This window comes from Glycine max, chromosome 15 (genome assembly GCF_000004515.6).
Source record: "Glycine max cultivar Williams 82 chromosome 15, Glycine_max_v4.0, whole genome shotgun sequence".
Taxonomy (NCBI): Eukaryota; Viridiplantae; Streptophyta; class Magnoliopsida; order Fabales; family Fabaceae; genus Glycine; species Glycine max.
In genome coordinates, this window is record NC_038251.2 from 14,021,433 (window position 1) to 14,031,540 (window position 10,108).

Genomic DNA, 10,108 nt, shown 5'->3' on the forward strand with positions numbered 1-10,108 from the left:
TCATGCAGAAAGGAATAGTAAGCCAATACCTGTCAGAGTTCGAGAAACTCATGAATCGCGTCATTGGGCTTCCTCCATCCTTTCTCCTAAGTTGTTTTGTCTCCGGTCTCTCTCCCGACATCCGCCGTGAAGTTCAAATCTACCAACCGTTGACAGTGGCCCAGGTTTCTGGTCTTGCGCGCCTGCAGGAGGAGAAACTCCTGGATCATCGGCCACCACCACCGCGACCACAACCACCACCCTCAACCATACCACCCCCTCACAATCCTTCCTTGCCACCACTATTACCCTCCCCACCCCGGCCCCCTCCACAACAACCACCCCCAACACTAAAGTGCCTCTAACCTGAAGAAATAGCCTCACGCCGTGAACGTGGACTCTGTTTCACATGCGACGAGAGGTACCATAGAGGACACCGCTATGCCTTTAGGGTTTTCCTCTTAATCGAAGAAGATGAAGACCCAGCCAACCCTGTTCTCCCTTTTATAAACCCCCCTGACCCGACCCCTGTGTGAATGTATGAATACATGAATTTTGATAATGCCAAAGAAGAATCAAACAAGGCCGCTCCAAAGGATAAGCATTTGCTTCAAGATTAATTCAAGATCGCTTCAACAAATAAAGCCTTGTTTCAAGATTCACTAAAGATCAAATCTTGCCTCAAAACAAAGGGTTTCAAAGTCATGCAAGGCTCTGGTAATCAATTACCAGGAAGTGTAATCAATTACTAGAAGGGAAGGTTGAAAAAGAGCTGTTGAAAAGGGTTTTGAATTTGAATTTCAGGACATGTAATCGATTACCATATATTTGTAATCGATTCCCAGCAACGGAACTCTGGAAATTCAATTTCAAAAGTCATAACCCTTCAAATTATAACTGTGTAATCGATTACACAAACATTGCAATCGATTACCAGTAGAGAGTTTTCAGAAAATCTGCCAACAGTCACATCTTTTGATTGGATTTATGAATGGCCATCAAAGGCCTATAAATAGGTGACTTGGGCATGAATTTTGAAGAGAAAGTTTTGCTTGTTCAAAATGTCTTATCCTCTCAAAAGGAAATGAGAGATATTCTAAGAGAACTTCATTGTCAAATGCTCTCTCAAAAGAAACTCTTAGGCAAACACTTGCAAATCCATTAAGAGTTTCTCCATGGACTTTAATTGTAATATCCTTCTCTTCAAGAGAGAATTCTTCTTTCTTTATTCTTATTCAAAGAGATTGATTAAGGGACTGAGGATCTCTTAAGTTGTAAGAATTCCTGAACACAAGGGATGGGTTATCCCTGTGTGGTTCAGAAGTTGTAAAGGAATTTACAAAGGAAAATCTCAAATGGGTTGCTTGGGTACTAGACGTAGGCACGGACTTTATCGAACCAGTATAAAACTGTGTTTGCATTCTCTCTTCCTTTATCTCATTTATTTTGTTGCAATCAATTTTATCTTGCATGTTTAAAGAACATTATTAAATTGATTGCTGCTTCTTCTGCATTCTAAGCCTATCCCTCTTAAGTTATTGAGGCCTTTGGTCTAACACCCTAACCCGCCCAGTGAACCCGATCCACCCCCAGCCCAACTCAGCCTCAATTCCTTAGCGAGCCATTTGGCACTCGAGACCATCAGAGTGGTGGGTAAGATTTCTGGCCAGGTGGTGCTCTTCCTGGTGGACGGTGGGAGCACCCACAATTTCATCCAATAGCACCTCGTCACCCAACTCGGACTCCCTTTTCGCACCACTACTCCTCTTTCGGTTATGGTGGGTAACGACCAACAATTGGAGTGTCGTTGGCTTTGTGAGGCGGTCACGATCGACCTCCAGATAGCCTCCTTCACGGTAGACCTCTACGTCTTGCCCATCGCCGGTGCCAATGTCATTTTGGGCATTCAATGGTTGCAATCACTAGGTCCCGTTCTCGCCGATTATAACACCTTAACCATACAATTCTTTCACTAAGGTAGCCTGGTCGAATTGCGAGGAAATAAGGATGCTAGAATGGGGATGATGACTCAACCTCACCTTCGACGCTTGTGCCGTAAACCTGGCAATGCCACGTGCTTCCACGTCACCATGGTTCCTGAGGACACGTCACCTGCACTTACTACTAATTTCTCCCCTGAGTTACGAGCTTTACTCACTAAGTTTAGCTCTTTATTTTAGAGTCCACAATCCTTGCTGCTGGCACGACACACCAACCACCACATACACCTCCTTTCGTAGTCAACGTTGGTCAGCGTGCGTACATACAGGTACCCCCATTACTAGAAGCACAAAATTGAACTGCAGGTGGACTCCATGCTCCAAAAAGGGCCGATACAACCCAACACCAGCCCGTTCTCTTCATCGGTGCTGTTGGTGAAGAAACACGACGGCTCGTAGAGGTTCTGTGTAGATTACCGAGCCTTGAATGCCCTCACCGTTAAGGATCGATTCCCGATTCCCACAATTGACGAGCTCTTGGATGAACTCGATGGTGCGCGTTGCTTCTCCATGCTAGACCTGTTACAGGGCTACCACCAGATTCGCATGCATGTGGCGGACACTCCCAAAACAGCTTTTAGGACGCACCATGGCCATTACGAATTCAAAGTCATGCCATTTAGGTTCTATAATGCGTCGTCATCGTTCCAAGCAACGATGAATCTTATCTTTCGGTCGTACCTCCGACACTTCATCATCATCTTTTTCGACGACATTCTCATCTATAGCGGCATTCCTAAGGATCATCTCCACCATCTAGCAACGACATTTCAAGTGCTACTTGATAACCAATTTGTTTTAAAATTCTCTAAATGTTTGTTTGCTCAATCCCAGGTTGAATACCTCAGCCACCTGGTCTTGCATAAAGGGGTTGAACCAGTTGCTTCCAAAATTGTTGTGATTCAACAATGGCCCACTTCGTGTTCCATTAAAGCTCTTCGAAGCTTTATGGGCCTCGCTGGGTTCTATCGTCGCTTTATCCATGGTTATGCCACCATTGTTGCACCCATGGTCAAGGCTACCCCCATAGAGCCCTTCCAATGGTCACCTCAAGCCTAAGTAGCTTTCGATACACTGAAGCAAGCTTTATCCATGGTGCTGGTCTTAACCTTACCAGACTTCAAGCTCCCGTTCACCATTGAGACAGATGCATCAAGCATTGGCATGGGTGTCGTCCTTTTACAGTAGGGACACCCCATAGCCTTCTTCAGTAAGCCCTTTAGCCCAAAACTCATGCGTGCGTCGACCTATGTGCGCGAGCTAGCCGCGATCACCACAGCGGTGAAGAAATGCGGCAATACCTTACCGGGCACCATTTCACCATTGTTACAGATCATCACAGCCTTAAGGAGTTGTTGAACCAAGTGATTCAAACCCTGGAGCAACAAATGTATTTAGCTCGTCTGATGGGGTATGACTATGATATTCAGTACTGCTCCGACAGCCACAACTAAGCGGCGGATGCCCTGTCGTGCTTACCAGAACATGACTCCCCCATGTTAATAGGCCTCTCTGTCCCATGTCTAACATTCACGAAAGAACTTCGCCATCAATTGGACAATCATTCTGCTTACCAATGCCACCTTCAAGAGGTGCTCACTTGTCCAACCAAACACCCCAGGCTTGAGGTCTCACAGGGCCTGATTCTCAGTAAAGGTCGCATATGGTTACCTCGCGGCTTGCCAATAGCTTATACTTTACTTACGAAGTATCACACGACACCCACAGTTGGACACACCGGGGTTACTAAGACCTTGGCAAGAATCATGGAAAATTTCATCTGGCTAGGGCTTCGAGAAGACGTTGCACAATTTATGGCCAACTGTGTCAAGTGCCAGGTAACCAAGTATGAAGCTAAGAAGATGGCAGGCCTATTATGTCCTCTTCCCGTGCCCCACAGACCTTGGGAGGATCTCTCCTTAGATTTTATTGTGGGCTTACCCTCATATCAAGGCAACACTATGTTACTGGTGGGTTTTGACCGGTTTTCCAAAGGCATCCACCTGGGAATGCTACCTTCGAATCATTCTGCTATAATCATCACCCACTTCTAGTTCACCACCGGATCGAGTCCTTGGCAAGAACTTTGTAAATCAGTTGCAGGTATAATAAGTTATAATAAGCCCAAATAAAATCTACAAAATTTCTTCCAAATGTCAATGTGAAATTACAATTATTAATTAAAAAATAGCAGTTAATTGAGATTAAGATAAAATACTCTGACAGGTATAATAAGTTATAATTTTATTTGGCAAAAGAATTTTTTTGGTCTTTTTTTATTATTAAGAACTTTTTGCTTTCACTCCCCTAAGGGAGCTTGAAGTCATGAATATATAGAGCTGAAAGAACTCCAATTATTAATTCAACTATGAATTATAAAATATACAAAATTCATATTCATATATGAAACAAAAATAAATAAAGTGGGTAATGTTACTCACTCGTACATTTACACATTGCTTCATATTTTTACAATTCTCACCCTCTTGTTACAACTACTCTCACTTTTTTTTCACAGTTCCACTCTGATTCTATCATGCCACACCCTGCTAGTGCCATGTGGTGACTTGAATTTTGGTGTTGTGCACCAAACATTATTCCAAATGACATACCATCATTATAGTACTTGCTCAGTTAACCCTGGAGCAATCAAATCTTATTTCACCTTGTCTTCCTGTTTTAACACCTATCCTTCCCATTTTAGTAATAGCTTCAATAAAAGCATTGTAAAAAGCTTGTTCATTTGATGCAAATAAGTTGATTGTGCCCCTTGACCTTTCATCTGTGGCCAGCACCTGATCAGAAGTGAATAGGCCCATTCCTTGCTGGAGATTCTTGAAGTATTGGTTGTCAAACTTTTGAGGTGTGACAGGGTCCATGTTTATGGCAATTCTGGAATCAACTCTGAGAGGGCAAGACTGTCTAAGTTGGAAGGCATAGTGTAAGTTTAGTGTTGGGTCAATTAGTTTTTTGGGGCTGAAGTTGTAGATCCGTCTTGAGAAGTGATTGCAGTGAGAGAATCCAATTGTATGTGCACCTAACACAGGATATCATTTTCAGACTTTTAAAAAAAAAAAAATTGAAAAACTATTGTTTAACTATTTATTTTTCATACACTTGAGTGTAAAGATACCTATACAGTCAATCAATCAGAAATCATTCTAATTACGAATTTTAAATTTATTATATAAAAAAAACTTATCATATATAATAATTTATTATTGAATGACACTTTTGTTTCGGGTTATCTAGCATTGATGCTTAACCTCGGAATCAATATAGAGGACACCAATCTAACACATGACACGTCGGCTCAATAATGACACATGGCATAACTAACTTTCCCGCCAATTCGGACTCCTTGACACTATAAATAATGACACACTAAACAGAAAGGGACTAGTAGCAACAGAAGAGAACCCTCCCTTGTCTCTATCTCTTTCTCCCTCTCACTCTCTCACATCATTTTTCTATATCCTGGTGGCGAACACCATAACAGAACTCAATGCATTTTAACTAAATTCATAGTTCAATCATTTTGTTTGATTAATGAAACAACAAAATCTTGTCACTTTGTGTTAGTGAAGTTACCTGATAAGGCAATCATATCTGTCTGGGTGAGGCCATGGAAGCTAAACATGGAATTGAGCTTATCTAAATTGAAATCAGGGTGAGGAAGCTGGCGTTGAACACTGGCAATAGTAGATATTCTCCCGTCACGTCTTCCCAGTTCAACTTTATAAAATGGTCCCCCAGCCTACATTATGCAATTGCAGGACTGTTAGATAATTAATGTCATGCGGGGTTAGCATATTGAAAAATGTTAAGCTTGTAACATAGTTAAATATCAGTACTTAGACTCGGAAAGCATTGTAAAATGTGTTTAATTTTGATACACAATCATTGTATGGATTTTTACACTGTCAATAAATTAGAAATCACTTTAAACATGAATTTTAAAATGATTTTTACAAAGCATTCATGATCATATAGAATCTTAGAGCTTGGCTGTTTATGGATAAGATTAAGAACATCATCTAGAATCGTTTCCCCTTTGTTTCAGTTTGCAGTCTCTGCTATATCAGAATTTAGATTAGAGGTAAAATATAGAAGTATTTTATCAGTAACTTCAAGTAGCAAATCATAGCAATGTGATATGTTACCAAATTTATCATGCCAATATAGAAGTATTTTATCAGTAACTTCAAGTATTTTATCATACCAAATTTATCACATCTCTAGTAGCCAGAGCAAGTATATCAGCACAAGAGACTTTGTTTCTGCATTGAGGGTCACTATCAACAGCTGCCTTGGCTTTAGCAACTGTGTCAAAGCCATCCCCAGCGAGTGAAATATCATCAGGATGGTCTTTCTCTGCCTTGTTGTTTGGAGATGCGAGCAAAATGGAAGCATCACAACCCTGTGCAGAAATAAAACCAATATCAGTAACATTTTCAAAATCCTTGTAAATTAAAATCATTGAAAAATGAATAAATATGATACATGCACAAATTATATAAGGGCTCTTGCATTTTCATACTTACACCAACCCATATATTTTGGGACAAAACTTAGATACAATTCTACAGGTGTTTTTTGGTGTTATTCTCCAATCAGAATTAGAGTTTCACCTCAGTAATCGGCATTGTCACTTAATGGAAATCTTTATTACACAAATTATAGAAGTGAAACTCCAATTCTATTTAGAGAATAGCACCAAAAGCACTTGTAAAACTGTATCTAATTTTATCCTATATTTTGTGTGCACTAGTGAATGCAAAAAAGAGCATGCATGTAAGTAGAGTAGTCATTTGAACTCAATCAGCACCAACTATAGTTAGTGTGATAAATGGTAATCATGATTCCACGAAGTCATGAAATGATAGGCTTACACACCCTCACAAAGCAATCATGGAAGAAAAGTCTAAGAGTGGCAGGGGCAGTCACAAAGGTCTGCTGGAATTTCTGCTCCACAGCTGAACGAACCAACTGTTCCACATTGGGGCATGTGTTTAGATAGAAGCCGCGAGTAAGTTGAGCTGAGCTTGTTTGTGTACTAACTATGAGGAGCAGCAAGGACGATAAGACCACAAAGAAGCAAGGATCTCCCATTACTAGTTGTTCAGTTCTGTTTACTTTTTGCTCATATGAATTGATTCCTAAACTACAAATTTGTAAGGTATATCATATCATATATATAAATATTTGTACATGCATATATATCTCACATGTAATGACAAAAAATGGGATGAAACTGAAAAGGATACTAAATTGGAGAATGATTGATGAGAATAAGAACAAAGGTCAGTTTCACGGACAGTCTGGCATATATTTCACATGCTATAACGAAAAATGGGTTGAAAGAGGTGCAATTAAAGCTTAGATGACTTAAAAAATTAAGTTTAATTTTGATTCAATGTATTGTAAATATGCTCAATTGTTAGAAATCATTTTATGTGACTTTTAATTTAAAACTACTATTACATGCGTTAATAATTTGAATTTAAAGAGCTATGTACTGTCGCTGTAAAAATTTTAACCAACTAGAAATCATTTTTTTATAATTTTTAAAATAATTATTATCAAAATCAACAAACTTACTCTACCATTCTAATTTGTGATTGAATTATAATATAAGAAAAATTTACACTTCAATGCATATCATATTTTTTTTAGTAATTAATTTTCAATTATATAACCATCCATGATTTAACATTTTTGCACAGTTCTACTCGGACCAACTAAACGTTCGTACACTATTGAATTCTTAAAAATTCTTGGTATAGTGTAGCTAGGATGCGGATAATACGCTATCACAGTTGCGTGAAGCATCCAAGATGCATTCAGAATGTACTGAGGTTTGATTGGGCAGCAAGAAAGTTTAATTCTATATACTATGATATAATAATTCTGACAACTTGTTGGGAAATGAGCACGAATGAAGGTAAATTGAATATGTTCGCTGATGATCAAAGAAAGAAAGACATTGATCTCTCTCACTTTCCTGCAAATTAGAGAATGTCAAGCTGGCATGGGCAATTTATACTTCTGTGTAATCTACGTCACATGGCACTTAATATTCTCACTCGTATTCACCCATATGTACATACTAGTTAAAAAATTTACTTCAATTAATTAAATAGGATTAAATCGTATTCACCCCATATGTACATACTAGTTAAAAAATTTACTTCAATTAATTAAATAAGATATGTGAGTTATTATAAATATTATTTTTAATTTCCACCTATGAAAAATATGTACATACAAGAAACAAATCACGTGGCATTTTGAAGAGGATCAAATTCAAAGTCAAACGCCCACATGCCTCCATATTTGCATGCGAGATTCAAGAAATTAGGTTCAAGTTGTTAAATCCGGATTGAGGACGATCTAGCTATGTTATTATAGTACTACTATTACTTTTCAATGCTAACGGGAAAGAAACAAAAAAATTGATGCCATAATCGTGGCCTAGACTTGGACTTGATAGAAAACTTTTCGAAGGATGCAATAGCTTAGAACATAATGCATAGTATATAAATTCTGTGGTTTTCTCATCTCCTTTGTTATGTATGTATCATATTATTATCAATACATTTTTCAAGGTAGAAGCAATGAATTTGAATCAGAGGAATATCTCTTTTTCAAACATCATCACAAGTTGAATGAGTAGCAAGTGAGACTTATTCATCTAGTTATCAATTCTTAATTTTTGGGATAACTTGCAGATCTTGATTTCTCAAGAAACAATTTATATAATTTGATTTGAACAGTTAGTACTAAGTCTACACAACTACATAAATTTCTAAAATAATAAATTCAGCTCATTACCTTTGACCAAAGAATAATAAAGGAAGTTATTTTTGCACTAATGATATAATGAGGTAATAGTATGAAGTTAATGAGTCTGCACGCAAGCATATTCTTAATCTATGGTGTACCAAAACAAATACTCTAAACCTATGGGCATTTTAGAATAATTTATGGGCATCCACACACTATTCCAGCATCTTTGATTCAAGTCTAAGCGAACAATTGCATTTTGATTATGGAGAACTATGGTAATACATTGGACAACATATATGACTCACATCACATCTAACCCGTAATCAAGAAATAATATCATTATCTATCCACCTTGATACTTAGCTCCAATTTACTGCTATTTAGAAAGAATTTTACGCCAACGACTTCCTGCCTCTGCCCACTTTCAACTTAATATTCTATTACTTACCAAACTGGGAGAAAATCATTCTGAAGAACTACATTTCACTATTTGTTATCAAGACATAAATATGACTTTAGTTCTAAAAAAATTGACGAGTTTTGATTGTAATTCTTATAAAAAAAAATGGTTTTAATTTCTCAAAATTTTGAAATTTTATGTTTGGTCTCTATTGTTATGTGATACTCATTAATTTCTTATGTATTTAGCAGAAGGTCAAGACCATCGATCATAAATAACATCTCTTAGTATCTATGCTACAACATGTGATACCAAAAAAAAATCTAGACCTTTTTTTAGACAAAAAATTCTAGAACTCTAAAACAAATATTGTTTTTCTACGTTAAAATGAACTTTATAGACCAAAAATAGTGATTTCAGAAGTTGGAGAGACAAAAAAAACAAAAAAATTATTACACATTACTTTTATTCCTTTTTCTTAACATTATTAAGCGATAAAATATAATAAAATTAAAATTTAAATATATTTTTTATTCTTAATAAATACTCAATTTTATGTTTATTTTTCCTAATAAAAAAATTACGTTGAGTTAATTTTATTTTTGGTTTAGGGTGTATTAGTAAATTTTGTATTTACTTCTTGACAAAACTAGCAAATTTTATTTAAATTCTAAGTAATAACAAATGAAAAAAGTTTATGAGTGGATAAATACAAAATTCGTTAGTTTATCATAAACTAAAAAAATATTAAGAATAAAAAATAAAATTATTATTTTATTAAGAACACAAAAAAATATATTAAGAAGCAAACATGAAAATTGGATAGTTATTAGAGATTAAAAATATATTTTACCTAAAATTAATAAAAATAAAAATTCATTTATGCATTTATGATATTCCTTTTATACCTTCTTTATTTAAACACTGTTCCTCTTCAACA

The 10,108-nt window shown here is 36.8% G+C and overlaps 1 protein-coding gene across 1 annotated transcript; it reads right to left on the bottom strand.

Moving 5' to 3' along the window:
• Nucleotides 1–4,311: 4,311 nt before the first annotated feature.
• On the bottom strand, nt 4,312–7,286 carry LOC100807430 (peroxidase). The gene is made up of 4 exons (XM_041010065.1): nt 6,876–7,286; nt 6,202–6,399; nt 5,571–5,736; nt 4,312–5,016 (listed from the first exon to the last, which is right to left on the bottom strand). Exons 1-4 carry the CDS (start codon nt 7,089–7,091, stop codon nt 4,610–4,612), a joined length of 987 nt encoding a protein of 328 aa, XP_040865999.1. The 5' UTR covers nt 7,092–7,286; the 3' UTR covers nt 4,312–4,609.
• Nucleotides 7,287–10,108: the final 2,822 nt, after the last annotated feature.

Bases quoted from the DNA above. Each gene is read 5' to 3' on its own strand.
- LOC100807430 (XM_041010065.1), bottom strand. From the start codon at position 7,091: ATGGGAGATCCTTGCTTCTTTGTGGTCTTATCGTCCTTGCTGCTCCTC. The intron at 6,400-6,875 runs GTGTGTAAGCCT...ATTTCTGCACAG, and splicing joins TCCATGATTGCTTTGTGAGG to GGTTGTGATGCTTCCATTTT. The intron at 5,017-5,570 runs GTAACTTCACTA...ATCCTGTGTTAG, and splicing joins AGATATGATTGCCTTATCAG to GTGCACATACAATTGGATTC.